Raw genomic sequence first — 20361 nt, 5'->3', positions numbered from 1 at the left:
GCTGTCAGCACGAAGCCCCATGGGGGGCTTGAACTCATGAGATCATGACCTGAGCCGAAGTTGAATGCTCAGTCACTCAATCGACTGAGCCACCCAGGTGCCCTAATTCTAAAACCTTTTAAAAACATGTATACCTTTTAATCCTGTATCTCAAGGACTTTAGCTTGGGGATACTATAAAAGATGTATCAAAGGCTTATATCCAAAGATGTTCTTTGCATCATTATTTATAATGGTAAAATAGAGAGGAGATGCAATAAAATATTTAGCATTTGGAAATTTGAAGCAAGAAGTAGATGCGGAAGCACTGCACACCTCCTATGTAAAATGCAACAAATTTTTATCTTCATTATCATGGATTAAAAGCATGCTGTCTTGTTCACTGAATCCACAACATCTGACACAATGCTTGATGCATAACAATCGCATGATTAATAATTATAGAAAAATTAATAGAAAAAAGACTGGGAGGATATATTCTGAAATGTTGACAACATTTACCAGAGATTTTTATTTTCTTCTATGATTTTTTTCCAAGTTTTCCGCAATGAACATGTACTATTTTTATGATTGGAAAGAAGTACAATAAGGGTTATGAAGACTTCATCCCCAAAAGAAATTCATATTTTCATGCCATGTCTATCAATAGAGGAATGAACAGCTATTTTAATGAGTACTAGTGAGTGCTTGCATTTGCTCAGCAGTGCTTACAGAAATTCTGGAAAGGATGGTAGTGGTGTGTAAGTGGCAGCTGGTACATTTAGTGAGTATTGGAGGTACATGAGGGGATAATTTGAATGCTAATTACAATATCACTCTGCACTTAGGAGGAATCACAGAACTAGGACTGGGGTTATTTGACTGAGCAGCACTATATGCACATTAAGATTTTTTCTGTAACATTAGACCTGATTCCTATTTTTTCCCCATTTTTGACTGTAGGCAGATCTAGGTTCTGGTCCCCACTCAGCCACTTACACACTCTGTGATCTTTTTAAGATGATCTATCTCCATCTGCAAAATGAGGCATGGTCTTTGCTGGGTTACAAGTGGAGTGCATTCTTTCTTTTTTTTTTTTAATTTTTTTTTGTGTTTATTTATTTTTGAGAGAGACAGAGACAAAATGAGAGTGGGTTGGGGCAGAGAGAGAGGGAGGCACAGAATCTGAAGCAGGCTCCAGGCTCTGAGCTATCAGCACAGAGCCCGAGGTGGAGTTCGAACTCACGAGCTGTGAGATCATGACCTGAGCCAAAGTCTGACGCTTGACCAACTGAGCCACCCAGGCACCCCGGAGTGCATTCTTAATGCAAGTGAGGAGGTTAGTTCAGTACCTGGCATATAGAAGTCTCTCTGGATGCCTCCCTCCCCTTTTTGCTCCTCCCATATTTGTCAGTGTGTCTGGATGTGGATGGGGAACAAAAGTTGGTTTAGAAGTGGGGAAGAGACTAAATTTTTAAGCAGTTTATTTAATCCTACGATAGCTCCTTTAAGATATGAATCATCCCATTATACTGATGTGGGGAGAGAGTGTTGCCCAGGAAGCTGTGAGCATCCTAAGATCCTAATGATTAGTATCTATGATATGCTCATACACAATATACACAGAGTTTTTCTATGACCTCTAGAATTTTGTTCTGAGGAAAGAAGATGGAAATCCTCTATTGATCGTATTGCTGTGCCTGAGGACACGGAGAACTTATTACATTAGTATGGGTTTTGGATGTTTGCCTAAAGCCACAAACCTTTTGATGTCCACCTTCCAGCCCCAAGAAATTCCTCATCAGTCATATAATTCCTGCAAATAAGATAAAGCAGGACTTTTAATGGAAAATTTTCTGTTCCTTCTTGCTCTCTGACTTCAATTGCATTAGAAAACTTTTTTTAAAATACTAATTTCACAAAATAATTTTTCATTGTGTGTTCCAAATAATTTTAACACCCTCTAACACAATGCACTTGCTTAAATAACAAAGTAGATGAGTATGATCAAGATTTCATATTTAGAATAGATAAAATTACAAGTAGTTATGCAAAATTCAACTTTAAATGTAAATTGTATAGGTATAAAATGTTAACGTTATAAAAACCATTTTGTAAGCCATACCTGGATGATCTGACTAACTTAAATTCTTAATTGAGCTAATAGTGCATTAAGGAGAAATATACAAACTTGTAGATGGATGAACATTTTATACTAGCAGAAAAAAAATCCTATGTGTCAGCAATGTAAAAAAATTCTGTCAATAAATCCTTTATGTAACATGATAACACTACCTTCTAATATTTCTTAGAACCTTCTCTCTCAAATGTAGTCATGGGGTGCTAACTTGTCTCCCACCCCGATGAAACACGGGATGCTTGCCACCAAGTGGCTCTTCCACAAATTAACCTCACTGTTGGTACCTGGTGTCACTAATCTTTGTTGTTTGTTTGTTTGTTTGTTTGTTTGTTTGAGAAAGAGACAGAGTGTGAGCAGGGTAGGGGCAGAAAAAGAGAGGGAGGCACAGAATCTGAAATAGGCTCCAGGCTCTGAGCTGTCAGCACAGAGCCTGACGTGGGACTCGAACTCAACAAACCATGAGATCGTGACTTGAGCCAAAGTCGGACACTTAGCTGACTGAGCCACCCAGGTGCCCCACTTATCTTAAATTTTTAATTGGTATTGTTGGTTATCTCTGCTAAGTTAAAAACAAATAAATGCCCATTTACTTAAAATTATTTTAATGATTGTCAGAAATAGAAAAACAAGAATGCAGAAATTAGAAGCAAAATTTCGGCATTTGGACTATTGAGGTGCATAACAGTTCTCTTGAAAAGAAATTAATAAGATTTTTGTTTCCTCAGCTCTCTGTCTGGAGAATGCTACTCCTATTTGTATGTCTGCATAGCAGCAGTTTGGCTTAGGTAAAATTTCTAATTCATAATATGGTAGCTGTGCCAAAAAGTCACACAAACCAGAAGGTTAAAAATAATTTCTATCAACTCTGCCTAGTGTGTTTGAGGAAGAGCAGAGTGTTGTAACTCTCATGCTTACAATTGGAACACATTCATAAACAAAGGCATTTAAATGTTTGTGTATATCCGATATCATAGAAATGTAAGAAATCAGGTAGGAACAGTCAATGTATATTGTCATCTATCTTCCAACACTCATTGATAGTAACAAAAGTAATAATATTAAAAGGGTGATTAAGTCACATTTTTGAGAACTCACCATATACCAACCAGCAGGCAAAATGCTTTGCAGATTCAAGATTAATTTACCATATTAGACTCAGAACAATTCTAAATCCATCTAAGTATGTAGTAATTTATTAAACTCTGCAAGAAAATATACCAAAAACATTTTTTTTTGTCTTTCTGGAATGTGTACTCAAAAGAAAAGAACTGGAAGTAAGACCACTCCCTATTGTCGTGGTACTATTTCCCAATCCCTTCGCATTGGAAGTTTTCTTCTTTTTGACGCAGGTACTTGATTTTGCATCTGTCAAGTTCTCCTTCATTTAGTGTGTGTATGTTTGGCCGGAGTTGCTAATATTAACCACAGTCCAGAACTCAGCATTTCTGACTATTACAAAGGTTCCTACACGGTGATGAACATCTATTTCTAATTCCCCTCTGAAACACTTGGGAATGGGGGTTAGCAGGGAAGAATGGATGTCACAGGATAAGAGGAGGGCTCCTTAAAGGCAGCTGGCAGGAGCACTTTGGTGAGATGCCCAGTGAGCTCCTCCTCCTACAAAGTATGGTTTTGAAATTTGCCTCTGGGTCACCATCTGTGTGTAGGGCCATCCCTGTCACCAATTCTTTCCAGCTTATATTGCAAAGAATTCCTCCTCCTCAGTGGATGCTGGAATCTCTGGCACAAACAAGACTGGGATTAGAGGTTCACTCAGAATTTTGACTCGGAGGATGTTTGGTTAAAGAGCCAGGACAAGGATAAACACTTTACTAAAGCTTGAGTACCTCGGGTGCTTGGGTGGCTCATTCAGTTAAGTGTCTGACTCTTGATCTTGGCTCAGGTCATGATCTCACGGTTTTTGAGATCAAGCCCCGTGTTGGGCTCTGTGCTGAGAGCACAGAGCCTGCTTGGGATTCTCTCTCTCCCTCTCTCTCTGACCCTCCCCTATCCACTCTTACTCTCTCTCTCTTTCTATCAAAATAAATAAGCAAACTTTAAAAAAACCAAACCAAAAAAATCTTGAGAAGCTTGTGGTGGGATGATAGTATTCAGTTCTTTACTACGAGCAATTGGATGCTAACGTACCTAGAGGTCAACAAAGATCCCTCATGCCAACAGCAAACACAATAGAAATGTGATGGGACTGTTCACCTATTTTAGAGACAGGTTTCCTGCCACCATTCCAGCATAATGAAATAAACCTAAATCACCTGTGGCCTGGCTAAGTTCTAGACTGTTTATACAGTTACTTACCCAAGAACTGTCTTTGGCTCCTTAGAAATCACAAGAGCCTGGAATAAGAAGCAGGAATTGGTGAGAACGAAACCAAAATATCGCCTTGTTCTCAGGTGTCAGATATTGATGCAGGCACAGGCTGGATCCCCAGGTCTGCTGGGGCAGGGCCAGGAGAGTCCGTCTTTGTCCAAAAGTAGGGTCTTTTTTCCTTTGGGGAGCAAGTCATGGCTGTTAAACACAATTCTGGTTAAGACGTTTTAACAGTAAGTTATATGGCATCCTTTTAAGCTTTATAAAAAGAGGCTAAATAAAAGACTGGCTAGGCAAGCTGGGAAAAGTCTTAATTTTATTAAGGCAGTGAAAGAGAATGAAATGCAAAATCAATAGCAAGTAGGACAGTGCAGAGCTCCTATAAATCACCCTAGCAGGCCTGTGAACAGACCTGAGAACTTGAGCGACGCATTTCCCAGTGAAAAGACCGTTCCCCACACCTGCTACTGGCTCTCCCAGCCTCTGTTCCTGTTCGCTCTCAGGAGTAGGCTCACTGATGATTTGCCTCCTGCGTCATTGAGGAAATAGAAGGCAGTGGGAACTTGCACATTCTCACATCTTTCTTCTGCCAAATCTCAGACCTAATTCATCTGCACCACTCTCCTGCACTCCCTCTCGTCACAGGGGAGGAGGTATCCTTGCTTCTCCCCTCCACAGTTCAAACTCTGTCCCACCTCTTCCCAAACACATGGCTCCTGTACTTGTTGCCCCTTTCACCCCCTCCCTTTCTTTTCTTTACTAGATCATTCCAAAAGCAAGAAAATACACCAGAGTGTAGCCCTCCTCGAACTTCAACATGCATGTGCCTGGGGATCTTGTTAAAACGCCGGTTGTTTTTTGAGTAGTCAGCCTGTATTTTCCGTCTTTAAATAGACAATCCCCTCTCTTGATCACATGTCTATGCTCTCCACCCCTTCCCCCATTTTTTTCTTTTCTTTTTTTTTTTTTTTTTGCCATCCTTCACAAGCAATGCTTTGTGAGGTAGGGGTCTTCATTTGGTTTGTCCAATTTTCACTCCCATTCTCTGCTCAATATATGCAAAGCTTCTATCCCCACCACTGAACTGAAGATGTTCTGGTCAGTGAACTCCACCTGTCAAATCCTCTTCCTCCTTGAAACACTTTTGTTGTGACTTCTGTGATGCCTCTTTCTAATTTTTCTTCTACTTCAGTCTTTTTCAGTATTCTTAGCTGGCTCGTCCTCATCTGTTCAGCTACTGAGTTTTATTGTGCCATGGGGCTCTGTTCTGGCCCCCCTTTGTCTATTTTCTTTCCCTGGGTGACTCCTTCTATTCACATGACTTTAAGGACCTTCTAAATGCCAAGGGTTCTCATGTCTCTCTCTCCAGCCCTGACTCATATATCCGTCCACCTATGGATTACATAGGTGGATGTCCTGTAGGCAACTCCTACTCTTTCATGGCCCTAATGTAGCTCTTCATCTACACTTTTCCCATGTTTGTTCTTTCTCTACTCTTCTGTAGCTCAGTAAAACCAGCATTCATTTACCCCAGTGCTCATGGCAAAAATGTAAGCAGTGCTTGATTTCTCTTTTTCTCACCTCCCAGATACAGTTGATTAACTTGTCTGTGGTCATTTTCCTTACAAAACATCCTGAGGATGTCCAGTGTGGTCTAAGCTATCACCTTTTGTAGATTACCACAATAACCTCTTGTTTTTCCTTCTACAGTACATTTTGCCTAAGTGGTCTTTTAAAAATGTCAGTTAGATCATATTAATTCCTGGTTGACATACTCCACAGGCTTCCCATCACACTTATAATAAAATCCCCACTCTTTTTTTTTAGGTTTATTTATTTATTTTGAGAGAGAAGAGAGAGCACAAGCACGAAAGAGGTAGAGGGAAAGAATCCCAAGCAGGCTCCATGCTGTCAGCGCAGAGCCCGACATGGGGCTTGATCTCACAAACTGTGAGATCATGACCTGAGCTGAGATCAAGAGTCTGGTGCTTAACCAACTGAGCCAACCAAGTGTGCCAACATCTTCACTCCTTATTCTGGTTTACAAGGCCCTCTGGCCCTGCTCCTCTGACATCTTCCTATGCCACTCTCGCCTTCACCTGGCTACCGTAGTCTAGGCATCTTTTGTTTTCTCAAGCAAGTTAATTTGTTTCTCCCTTAGAGCGTTTGCTTTACTGGTCCTAGCTCCCTAGATCTCCTGGTTAGGCTCCTTCTTGGCATTCAGACCTTGTTCTAGGTTTTGCCTTTTTGCTTCCAGGTTGATCCTCACTCACCTTTCTCCTGCAAGCCACATTTCCCAGCTCCCTGACAGTGGCTTTTGGGGGATTTGCCCAATGGGAGATGGCAGAAGGAAGGAAGAAGGAAAAAAAAAAAACTGGACAATTTCTTCCACTCCATCTCTTTCCTTTCTCCTCCCCTTTGTTCTCACCTTTCCTCATCTCCCAACCCCACCTCTGCTTCTTGGGGCACTTTCCAGTGGGGACTGGGTGCCTCATTCTCCCCAACAGACAGAGAGCCTCTCTGCCATAATCACAAATGCTGCCCAGCAGCCCTGTCCATGGCTCCATTTCCTGCCACAGTTGGTGTATGTGGTCTAGCAGTTACATCGCCTCCTCTGGTGGTGGCTTCCTGCATCGCTAATGTCTGCCACTCTATTTGATTCTCAGTTCTTCCAACACCAGTGTAGCCATTTCACTGTGTTAAATTCCTTTGTGTGAAATACCTACAGTAGTGTCTATTTTCCTGACCAAACCAGTTCTCAGCTACAGGGTTCACCCTCCCGCACCCGTCCCAACCTGCTGGGTCACTCCCCAACTGTCTAGGACATGCATCTGTTTTGAGTCTCTTCATGGCACTTGTCATTTTCTGCTATTTTGTCTTCATTTCTATCTTTGTTTGGTGCTATCCCCAGAGCCTAGAATAGTGTCTGATATGCAGGTGAGATTCAGCAAATATTTATTGAATAAATGAATAAAAAGAATGGACTGAGCTTGGGCTAAGCTGAACACTGCTCCAATGGGGAGATGATGTGAATGAATGATAATCAGACTTCTAAATACAAAATCCATGAAAAAGGAAGGAAAATAAGAGAAAGAGAGAAAACCAGGCCAGAAAGGAAAATGTTACCCATTGGCAAGAAAGACCGTTAGGAGGGACGAGAAAGCACCTTTATTTAATATCCACTAATGTGCCAGTTGCCTTATATACATGATTTCATTCTGTTCCCACATCAGCTCTATCAGGTAGAGACATTATCTCCATTTTACTGTTGGGGAAACTAAGGATCTTAGAGGTTAACTTATTTAAAATCACAAGGCTGTAAAATGTACAACAGGATTCAAGCCTGCCATCTGTCTGAGTAGGACCAGCTCAGGAAAGTACATCATTGTTTCAATTCATGCCCATGGTACTTTTATTTTAAATGGAGCAGCTTTAAATGCAGATATATACACTGTTTCTGAAGCACTTACTTTATCCTCTTCACCCAGTGGCCATCCCCAGTGAAAGAATTGGAGATGCTTTTTCAAATCAGTTCCCAAGTTTTTCTTGCCCTTCCCACTGCTCTCCCCTCCTCCTACGTGAATCGCAAGACAGATCACGATCCACACAACTAAGTAAATAAAAATACTGCCATCAGCTCAGTACAGTGGGCCTCTGGTGTTTTCTTCCAGGTTGACCTCAGAATGAGCCTGTTTTAGTGATTTAGTCTGCAGTAAGGAAGGGGGTTAGGGGATAGGCCCACCCCATATATCAGCAGCATCCCATAGAGCATGAAGTTTTATTCAGGTATGTGCTACATATGGCATCAATAGAGAAAGATGGCCCAGTTCCCTTCAAATTCACCAGGCCTTTATTTGTACCATCACCTCTGTTTTGTCAAATTTCATTGAAGAGCTCCATTATCATGTTAATGGGGACCAGTGAGTTCTCAATATTATCCTTGATTTCCTATATTATGCCAAGGTCTGAAACAACACCAAGGGGTGATGTTATACTGTGCAGTTTATAGAGAAACTGAGGGAGAAAAGCCCAAAATGGTAGAGCAAATCATTTTTTCCTAATTTTAATGTCCCTTGTTTGGTTGATTCAAGTACCAATATGACTCTAACATTGCTTTTTTCTGGAGCCGTTCTTAAGACAGCTATCCCCAAACATCATGCTCTCAGAACACTGAAAACTTAGAGCAAACAAACAAATCATGGAAATTAAATAGCAATAAAACTGTTGTTGGATTCATATAAAAAATATTATCCAGTATTTAAATGGCTATTATTTACAGAAACTTGGCAATTGTACCATACAAATAATGAAATTGATTCCAGTCACAGTCCATCTTTGTTTGGAAAGGAAATACCAGTAGTGTTTGAAAAATGGATTATTAAAGACCTTGGTTTGCTGAAGGTGGCTCATATGTTCTATTTGCTAACACAGCATCTTGTTGAGGGAAAAAAAATAATAAGTGCAGCTTTTCCCTACCCCAGATTATTTTCACTACAGATCTTTAGAGCAGGAAATAAAAAACAGCTAATGGTTCATGGGGCATGTGGAATTAGTTTAAGCAAAGCCGAGCCCTGGTCCTGGTGACCGCCTCCTCTTTCCTGTGCTGTTTTGTCTATGCTGGCCTTCGAGTATGTCAACAAATCTCTTTTAAGCTCAGATGGGAAAGAAAGGATGGCGATTCTTGCTCTTTCTGCAAGGGGGTAATTTACAACAGATGTGGTTTTTTAGAAAGGTACAAGTTTGTCTTGTAAAATATTTGTAAAGAAAGATAGCCTCCGGATTTCACAAAGTAATCCTTACTTGGTTTTGGAGATGTCACAAAGAGCATTGTTTTTATAATACTAATATAATTCTTTTCTCACACAATTTGATTATAACTCAAGATTCGTTTTTGGGAAGAGCCAAGTTTAAATACCTAAAACAGTGCAGTGAAGAAATACCACATGTGACTTGATGGCTTTCTGACAGTGACCTGAAAGGAGCCCAATTTCAGTCAGGAGACATGGGTTAAAATCCTAGGAACTCTTTTTAACCAGTGATGAGGTCGTCTCCAAGCCTCAGTTTGCTTATCTGTGAAATGGAAGATTCGCTTGTCCCTGCCATCCAAGTGGGGAGATAAATTTAAAATGTTTTATAAACCTTAAAGTCCTACATAATGGTAAATGATTATTTTTATAACAAATCTATTCAAGAAAAAATTCTTTGTGGCTTCCACACCTTTATGTATATGCTTTTTTGTATATATAATAAAAGGCATTTTTAAGTTGTTACTAAAAACTGTGCTAGTAGGTAGATTAGCAACAACGCTTGCACTATTTAAGATTAAATAATACATTCTGGCTCTGATTGAGCCATGAGGCTTGCTGAAGAACCAATCACCGATTCTAATGGGAAATTTTGCCTGCATCAACACTGACAGATAAAAATCACACGACAAAAAGGTGTGCGCCCTGCTTGAGTATGACTAGCTTTGGCCTACGGAGGATGCACAACTTTCAGTGGGTGGGAAATACTATAAACCGATGAACTCCCTGCTAATTTTTCAAATCCCGTATCTCACATGAGAACTGATATGGCTATAGGCACCAACAAAGAGGGAGCATAGACTGGGATAGAAGTTTGAGGTAGGATGTCAAGTGACTGGTCTTTAGTTTTCTCGTGTAGGGAATGAGAATAGTAATACCTATCTTCCTAGTGTGACTGTTGTAAGGACCTTACGGGATGATATATTTAAGATAATCTATGGTTATATTAGATATATAAATAAGAGGGGAGAAAACTCTGTCATCTTTACAAAGATTTAATACAATTAGCATTTGAAAGTTTTATTGTATTTTCTTTGTCAAGTTCATCAAATTGTTAATAATATTAACAGCTAACAGGTATTGAGCACTTCCTATGTGCCAGACATTAATGGTGAATGCTTTAAATGGATTAGGCTCATTCAATTCTGTAACCATCATGAAAGTGGATTCCATCGTTACCCCCACTTTATGGATGAAGGTAAGTAAATTGCTCAAAACCACGTAGCTAAGGAAATACTGAAGGCAGGATTTGACCAGGCTTAGCAATGGAGCCAGTTAGTCAGAAGTCTGATCTTCTAAATCAGATTGTGGTCGAGTAGAATAAGGAGGTCACAGCCTTCTCTAAATTCTCACTTGCCTTCTCAGCTCTGCATTTGAATTCCAATCTTATTTAAACACACATTTTGAAAATAAAAGAAACAATTTCAAAAGAGAGTATTATTAATTTGAGAGAGAAAGAGCGCAAGCAAGGAATAGAGGCAGAGGAAGAGAGAGAGAGAGAGAGAGAGAGACAGAGAGAGAGAGAGAGAGAGACAGAGAGAGAGAGAGACAGAGAGAGAGAGAGAGAGAGACAGAGAGAGAGAGAATCTTAAGCAGGTTCCACAATCAGTGCAGAGCCCCATGCAGGGCCCAATCTCATGACCTTGGGATCATGACCTGAGCTGAAATCAATAGTCAGACACTCAACCAACTGAGCCACCCAGGTGCCTCAAAAGAGACTTTTTAAAACACACATACACCCAACTTTTTCATTACAAGTTAAGGTAAAGAAAAGCTAGAGTGGCATTTGCTATTTGGATTTAGAAACAAGCTAGGTGCTTCTGTTCGCTATTGTCACTTAAGCTCCAACCACTAAACCCATACAAAGAGCAGGATAAACTCTACCACCAGCTAGGTCCTCACATTAGCTCTCAAAGAACTCTGAGGGGCAGAAAACTAAACCACATCTCTTACTGTCTCTGTAATATGGCTGGTTTGGAACCAGCAGGGATTTGAGGACACATTTTATTTAAATATTTTGTGTGGGTTTTTCGTTTGTTTTGTTTTGGTTTTGGTTTTCAAATGAGGTCTAAGGACATGAAGTGACTTGTCCTAGGCCACTATAATCCTGCGTGTGCCCTCCCATTTTCAAAACTTTTCCACAATCTGTTTTGACTTTACAGAAAATTCTGTGAGGCCTACAAATTCTTATCTCAAAACGTGTATTGTACTGTTCTGGGTGAAAGTATCCTTTGCCACTTATTTTCCTGGTTATTTGGGAACAGGAACCTCACAGCTTCTGATGTGCCTTCTATAAAGGTTAGCCTGGAGCCAGGCCTACTGGCCCTTTCACTTGGGAGTCCATCTGAGAGCAGTTTCCCATGGGACAAAAGCCTGAGATGGCATAATCTATAAAGCTGCTCTCTAGAAAGTACACTTCCTGCCTGCTGGCAGGGAGATTAAGTCAAAGGTTTTGATATTGATATATAGTCCTAATCTTTTAAGAGCTTTCAAGCACTAGCAGGACAGTTATAAGGAATTTTCTTAAATCATTAGGAAGAGGGAGATTTGCAAGTCCCTTAGGGCCTATGGATGAGGGGTTTGAGTTGCAAGGAATTTGGGGGAACTCTCCTTCTTGACTACCCTTATATACGTGCATCCCTGGGTGCTTTCTGTAAGGTTTATGTTTACATTTAATGAAAATTAAACATTTAGGTGCAGACTTCTACAATAATTATTTTTGCTTAATTGAGAGTGAACACAGGCAACAAGTTTTGCTTGTACTTTGGTTTTATGTCTTTTGTATTTATGATCAAAGATGTTTCCCTTCCTTTCTTCATGTTCAACCCCATACTTATGATCCCCATGCTCCATCCTCCTTCAAGGCCTTAGAGTATCTCTGAGTCCCTCCTCTACTTTCTCTTGCCCTCATTCTCCTTCTCTCTCCTTCTTCTTCTTCTTTTTCTTTTTTTCTCCTATCACCTCTCTTTCTTTTCTCCTATTGTTTTCCCTTCCTTGCTGGCTTTCATCATAATTCTTAGGAATCTTAGCTGCCATTTAAAAAATGCCTGTTGTTTACATTGCCTAGCCCAGGAGCCATTTCTCTCTAAATTTCTGTTACTTTACAATCAATTGTAAAGTTACAGGCAAAATGTATAACATTAAACTAACAGGGCAAGGCACAACTAAATGCAATTAAAAATTGCATTGTAGAAAGCGAGTACTGAAAAGCATAGGGCTACCTTGCAAGAGAAGAGGCAAAAAATGAAGACCAGGTAAATGTTCATTCTGCAAAAAAAAACATGTGCAGGGGCAGCGGAAGTGGGGGGGGTGGTGGTGGTGGAAGATGGTCTCTGTGTAACATTATAAAGATCTACCATCATTTTCAAAAATGGAATTTGACAAGTTAACACTAAGTCATCTGGGGCAAAACTAATCATGCATAAAAAGGTTGCATATTTTAGGGAATTCTGTCTATTATTTCAAAATTTTGTTTTTACTATAAGCAAAAACAGATAATTTAAATTCTTTTAATAAGAAACTGTGTCCATAACTTTATTATTACTACTACTATCAATAATAATTATAGACAGTTTATTTGTACAGGCATTATGCTAAGAGCTCTACATGTCTTATTTAATTTAGTCCTCTTTAGAACTCTGAAATGTAAATGTTTTAGAGAACTTTTATTTTTTTAAGAGAAAAATATACTGTCTTAACTGGTATACATCTGTCCTCTTAACCTTAAACATTATCTCAGAATCCTTTAATGTCTCAATGGAGGGTTCTTATTATTAAGGTTAATATGAGTTAAAGAGCCAAGGCATTAAGTAATCTGGGTAAGATTTGATATAATAAAAACTGAGTAACACACGGAGATACAACTCAGTAGGAAAGGGTCTCTGACTTGCCAAGCTGCTGTGAGAATTTCAGTATTCTTGATTTGGGGCTGAAACATAGTTTTCTCTATCTGAAAAAGAAGGAACATTGGCACAGAGAAAATATTTCATCACCTTGTGTGTCTTTATTCAATCTATATCTCATTTCTAATATATTTTCCTTAAGTTAGAAGTGTAGCTCTGAGAGGAGTTTTGCAGGGCATTTTACTGAATGAACCAAGCAAGTTGGGAACCCAAACCATCTTTAGCATAAAAAATAAATCACATGAAACACAAGATGTATTCCAAACACAGTTGTACACCCTGTGCTATGTGAGACTCTATTTGCTCACAGAAAAGCTGTAAACTATAACAATTCTGTCTCATAGCAAATATCAATCTTATCACTCACCCTTTACCAGAGGTTACATAGCAAGACTTTAAAGGAAAAGCAAAATTATAATCAAGATGAGCTCTTTGGGGTGGTATATCTGAATGCTTCATCCAGGAAATAATAGGTAAGGTGATCATATGTCCCAGATTGCTGGCTGGGTCAGTTCCATTCTATGCTTCTCTTGGCATAAGATTTAATAGCTGCCCCTTTGCACTCTCAAGACATTCTTTCACTCTAGAAAGTAATTGAAATAGTATTAATTTTATAACAAATATTTTGACCAAACATATTCTACATACTTGTTGTGACCAATATAGTACAGGTGTTCAACACATCCATTTTCCATCACGTCAACAGGGCTGACAATGACTACTTTGGCCGGGCCCCTAAATAGCATTCGTGACTATGACAGGATGCAGCTGGATACATGGAGAGTCCAGCCACACAATACATATCCCCCAACACCTATCACTTTGGGTTCTTGTTCCCATTCACAATAGGACCCATGAATGGGGCACTTGTCATTTTGGTTTGAAAGTCACTGGACAGGATTCTCTAAATATGTAATGTACTCCTATTGATTCTTTAGGTCTTTAGATATTCCTAAATATTTCAAAGCTAGGAAGTAGATACTTCTGTAGAAAAATCTAGTTAACTTCCTGTCGTGATATGTGATCATAAAATAGGTGAATATGAAAGAATCACTGTATTTCAAGTTTGCAGTTATTTATGTTGTGTGGACTATTTAAAATATAATAAGATTTTTAAAAATTATATAGAGCCATTAGAAAAAGTTGTATGATATAAATCTCACATGTTCTCAGATTTATAGTTATAGCTTTTTTTTTATGGGTAATTTTTTTTTTTACATCTTCAGAAGAAACCTTAATAATGCATTAAAAAAAAAAAAAACAACCAGTGTCACTACCAAGCCTTTGGATGATTAACTACCCTATGATATTTCTTTCATCCAAGCTGGTTTATAAAGGAAAGCAAAAACGACAATAAAAGAAATGTACCAATTTATTCTCTACTAATAAAGTATTGAACATTAGTGAAAAAAGTGTGAAATATTGGAATGCAACACAGAGCAATTCCATTACCCATTGCAGTTTTGGGTCATATACTGTATATAAAGAGTAATTACTTCATTGGTTGGGGACCACAGTGGAGGAATATAGGACTTGATGAAAGAGATTTTAAAATAAAAATTTTATCCCAAAGCATTTGCTTTTCAAAACTTTGTCAACATTACAGGCCATCTTATTTTGTTTTTTTGTGTTTGGGGATGAGGGGTTGGGTAGTAGGGTAGGAGTAGAGAAAAAACAGAAAATTAAGAATGAGCAGATTTTTAAAACTCTTTAGCCAGTAATCATAGACCAGCACATCAATTTTAAAGTATCTACTAAGAAGACTTTGTACATGCTTTCAGTGACACATCTTACTAACAAAGATCGAGTATTTAAGATTTACACACTGCATTATTGACATTACATCTGGTGGTTTCTAACACATCTTTCACTTCCTACTGTTGAATCAAGTTTCCTGACTTTATTATCTTGCTGGTCATGGTGACTACAATATAAGTTCCTAAATGTTTTCAAGTCTTTTGTTCTTTTTTATTACACTGGAATTCTGGGTAGGAAATGAAACCTTCCTGGATAGGATGGTAAGGTAACATGGTATATTATGGAGAGAATAAACTTTGGAGAGAATAAACTTTGGAGTTGGCCTATCATAGTCCTAATCCAAGTTGTCACTTTTCTCAATCCTTCCTTTCTTCTTCAGTAGAGTGGAAGAAAAAGCTACATTGTAGGATGACGTTATGAAGATTAAATGAGCCATGTTGAAAAACACATGATAATGCTTAATGTGTGTATTTATCTTCTACTTCTTTCTAAAAATAATTTAAAACAGATATAAGAATACAAAAAATATATATTAAGAAAAAATACAGAAACCACCTAAAATCATGCTCAATGAGTATCAATTCCTTTATTTCTTCTACTCATGTCCCTTCAATTATGATATTGGAGGAAATCAGTGAAATAAAAGTAAAGCATTAATTGCTAAGAATTATTAATATTATAGGAGGTAACTTCTATTACCTGTAATATTTTGGCACATTCTCTTCATCTTTTTTCCAACCCACCCATTTCAAAAAAAGTTATTATACTTTATCTCACATTTACCTCCCCCCCCATATCTATTTGGTCATAAGCATTTTTGTTGCCATTAAATATTCTCTTTAATATTTTGTAATTTCATAGTAGTATGTCAGTTGTTTGTGCTATAAGTAATTCCACAAAACATGTCACTGTTTTTTCTTTTCTTTTTGTTATAATAAAAAAACTGCAATGAAGGTCTTTTCAGACCAACATTTCCAATATTGAGTATACTGGAAATCCCATCCGTTGATGTGTCATATTTGTTGCAAATTTTTTCCCATTTAGCCTTTTAAATTTATGAGGATTTTTGACAGAATAAGTTTCTTATTTTATGTAACTTTTGCCACCAATTATTGTTGTGACTTCCTTTACTGCTTGTATGTTTAAAAAGTTATTTCCTGTTCCAAGGTCACTAAATAACTTACCTACATTTTCTTCTGTTTTTATAATTCACCTTTAGTTGTTTTGCTTTTTAATTAATCTAGAATGTATTTGTGGCTATTTGAGGTAGATCTGAGTAGAATTGGGCTATCTCAAGTAGATTTGAGAGTCTGTTGAGGTAGGATTTAACATAATTTTCCACAAATAGTTGACACAAGTACCCAGTAACATACTGCTTTCATCTTTATGGTGGATTTATGCGGTGCTTTATCATTAAACAATCTCTCTCTCACTGTTCATCTTTCATATTTTAATTACTTAAATATCTGGTACAATAAATGCCTTCTCATTGTTTCTCTTTTGCAAAAATTTCTTGGCTATAGCACTCAATTTATTTTTCCAAACAAATTTATCAAATTCTCCCCATTTCACTGCATTCCAAACACATTAGAATTTGCTTGAAAATGCACTAAACCTGTATGTTCAACAGAAGAAAAGAATACATTCTTTTAATAATCACTGTTCCAGTGCAGAAACACAGTATCTCTCTTTTCTTTATGTAGATTCTGTACGTATCTTATTAATGTTATGCTTAAGTGATTGTGGATTTTATTGCTATTGTGAAAAGTATTTTTTCACATGATCATTTCAAACTGGTAAGACATTATTCTCAATGAATTTTGATTGTGCAACCAGCCTTCTTCGATTCTAGCTTGATTTATTCTGTGTGCAGAAAAATACTTGTAAGAGCACTTTATTTCATAGAGATAAATGAATTTAGCTGGTGTTTGAGAGAGAAAACACTGAAGGCCATAGAGATGATTAGAACAGACCAACTTTGTAATTAGGAAAGAACAGAAGGAGCCACTGGATATCCATTTTTTTCTAAAGTGTACAATTGCAGAAGTGAAATTAATGGACTTTATTACTGGGGAGGGAAAAAAGACAAGAAATTGATGCGTTCATGTCTGTAATGGTAAGTGAAGGGTGGCTTTTGAAGACAGTGGGGACCTTGAGAGTACTTAATTGTTCTGTCTACTTTGAGCCTTATGCATCGCATCTACCTTATTGTCTGGACAGTCTATCTTGATATAAGCCAAATGAATAATGAAGACAATATCTCCCATGGGAATTAAATTTAAAATGACAGCTCTAAGTAACTTTTATCTAAAGATCATGTTTAAAACTGGCCTCCATATCCTCAGTCCCACTGTAGCCTGTTGTTCTTGGGGGCTGCAGATACACCTGTCATTCATTTGCCCTCAGTTTCTAAGGTGGCAGGATGCCAGCCCAGCCATGTTCACAGTGCAAAGTGCTTGAGACTTTTCTAAAGTGAAAGTCAGTATGTAAATGTGCAACATGACGACATTATTATTCTAGCTTTCTGGCTGCTTTCAGCAAGCACTGACTGCCACATGAGGTCTCAAGTGTTCTGGCACAGTGTGGAAGTGTTCAAAAGAAGTTAAAGTAATGAAATTGGATCTACATTTCCATAGATATTCAAGCTGGCATGGAGGAATGGAGTCATGGAATCAGGGTTGGATGGTCTCCACCAAACAGCCTAGGCAAGTGCCTGTGATGCCAGGCTACTAAGCAGAAATTTCAATCGTGAAAGGCCACCACTATTTCTTTCTCTGGGTCTAAAATTACAAAATGTGCACATTTCCCCCAGGCTCACACCATTCTCTGGGTGCTTTACACTCAATCCCACCCACCCATTCCCTGGAGCACACTAGCTCTGCTTAAAACCAGGACAAGTTTTAAAATGAAGAACGAAGCACAAAGAGGGGGGGAAATGTTTAGTTAGAACCCGAAAATAGCATATGCTATTGCATCAGGTATGGACTGTTACACTTAAGAGATGGGCCAGGCTTACTTTGCATCTGATTTTCCTAAACTACTACTTAGGAAGTGTTTACTTGATTAGTTTCCATTGACCTTGTCTTTTTCTTTCTTTTTTTTTTTTTTTTTTTTTTTTTTTTTCCCCTTTCAGTTTTCATTGCTCACAGGTCTTCCGGATTTGGTTATTCTGAGACCTGCCCTCTCTCCTACACCTTTACATCCTTCCCCACCCCCACCCCCCAACTCTGGCTAAAATGTTTCTGTTCATCAGGGCAAAATCAACAGAATTGGAGTCTCTTGCTTTGCAACCACCTTTATGTTGGCATAGGTCCATGATGCTGGATGCCCCTCGTCCTCCATCTCCCTTTACACCCTGATATTTTTATCGGTTCCAAGCATCCATTTATATATACACAGAGATGAAGCTTATTTACGTTTAAAAATGTAAGAGAGGGACAATTCAAGAATTCAAGCACTGAAGAGTACCGTTACTCACACAGAATCTCTCTTTTTTCTTAATTGTATTTTAGGACAGTGAAAAAAAGGGATTTATAAATAAAATCTATGCCATCCAGGAGGTTTGTATCAGTGTCCAGAACATCCTAGATGAAGTGGCTTCCTTTGGCGAAAGGATAAAGAAGTGAGTGATGCTGACATGTGAGCCCTGACCTTCTGTGGGACAGAGTGTCCATTTGTTTCTCAGAGGGTGAAATGCCACATTCTTTTTGGCAGGGGATACTCCTTCTGGGTGATCTATTGCTCAGTTTCATCATTATTTACTTTGTTTCTGCCAGTCTTTGGTTTTCTGAAAGTTCTGTCAATTTCCTTCCTGAAATTTAGAACATATTGGTTGGAAAGAAGTCCTACTTGTAGCTTTGAAGAAATAACACCGTCCTAAATTTTAGCACATTTTCACAGTGAAAGACTTTGTTCTTAAATGGAATATGAAATCGTGATAGGAAAAAAATAAACCAAACTAGATGAGAATTTCAGGTAATCAAGACACATCTTCATTTTATTATAGGTTGACATATTGTCATCGAGTAACTCTAAAATTTTTTAAAAAATCATATTTTATAGAGCACTCTGCAAAAATATTTTTTAACTTGTCTATTTAAATAGTTGAGATCATAATTACAGATGAAATAAACTAATAGTTTTAATAATTCTTAAAAAAGGAATTACCTTTCCTAATTAAAAAAATAAATACAGCTTCATTGAAAGCTAATATAAAATTAAGAATATAATTTTCTTATATTAAGAATATTCTTGTGAATTTTACATTACTTGTGTTTTACTTGCAATAGTTTTATTTACTAATGAACTTTTAAAAACAACTGTCTATAAATCCAATGATGTGGATTTATAAGTCTTAATGACCCAGTTAAAAATATACTAAGGTTCCATACTACTAAAGTATGTGAAAATTGGCCTACATAATGATTGCTAAATAGTCTATTCAAGGGGTGCTGTTATCTGGATAAACCTACATTTTCTAGTTTCATGTATCTATTCATTATTATTCATATTATTATTCACCAGAAGTGTTCTACAGATATGAATCCTTGGGCATACACATTTGAAAGGAGTAAATTATTTAAACTAAAGGTGTGAGTCATTCACCTAGTGCTTTTCATGTTTCAAGGAATAATGCATTTTATTTTGTATAATTTTTTAATACATTTCCACTTATGCATAGGTGCTGAGTTTCCATTTTTTATATCATATTAGAATAGCTTCCCCTTTACTCCAAATGTACAGCAGCCTTTAGTCTCAGACATCTGAAGACCAAGTCCCACATTTTTTTCTTCTTCCTCTCCATGTTATTTCCATTTCTAAGAATGTTCTTTTGTTCTGCACACCCTTTCCACTGGAGCATAGTGTGAAGTCCTAAATTAAATAGGGCATTTCCCTTTTGAGTGTTGTCCTTTCTCTGAGGTACACTATGTGTTGATACCTGATGGAAGTATTTCATTTATACCATAAAGACACTGGGTCAGCTCTGAGGTCAGGCAAATTTATGCCTGAGAGGAAAAGGCTTCTTTGTAACTCTAGGTGGTTGGGGACCTCAGATGCTTGGTTGGAAAACATCAGAGCCAGTTGGAGGATATGACCAGATCCTGGCTGTGGAACAGCCTTGGGAAAAACTGAGTTTTATGGAACTTTCCACAGGTATAGACAGAGGTATAGGTATAGGCTGAGGTACAGAAACAGGCATAGGATCCAGTGAGTCTTATAGAAGCCATCTTGCCTGCACAATTTTTTGAATATTAAAAAAGAGAAGGTCCCCTGGGGTCACACGAGATAAAATGCATCTATTCAGAAGGCAGATTCAGAAGCAATCATTAAGTAAAAAGTGAAAAGCCTCTATAATTACCACATCTTGTTACTAAATAATCATTCCAGAACTTTCTTGAATTGCATCTTTTTTGGGGAAAGATCATATTCTAGATTTAGTTTTCATGATG

General features: G+C 37.9%; 1 protein-coding gene across 6 annotated transcripts in view; it reads left to right on the top strand.

Moving 5' to 3' along the window:
* Positions 1 to 20361, top strand: part of MCTP1 (multiple C2 and transmembrane domain containing 1) — a 531315-nt gene that overhangs the window by 496783 nt on the left and 14171 nt on the right. For all 6 annotated transcript variants that reach the window (XM_047859238.1, XM_047859221.1, XM_047859213.1 and 3 more), the window contains one exon: positions 18424 to 18533. In XM_047859238.1, coding sequence (XP_047715194.1) covers positions 18424 to 18533 — 110 coding nt within the window. The remainder of the gene's footprint in view (positions 1 to 18423; positions 18534 to 20361) is intronic.

The sequence above is a fragment of the Prionailurus viverrinus genome, chromosome A1, assembly GCF_022837055.1.
Source record: "Prionailurus viverrinus isolate Anna chromosome A1, UM_Priviv_1.0, whole genome shotgun sequence".
Lineage (NCBI taxonomy): Eukaryota > Metazoa > Chordata > Mammalia > Carnivora > Felidae > Prionailurus > Prionailurus viverrinus.
Note: the sequence above shows the minus strand (reverse complement) of the source record. Positions and strands in the feature narration are given on the sequence as shown.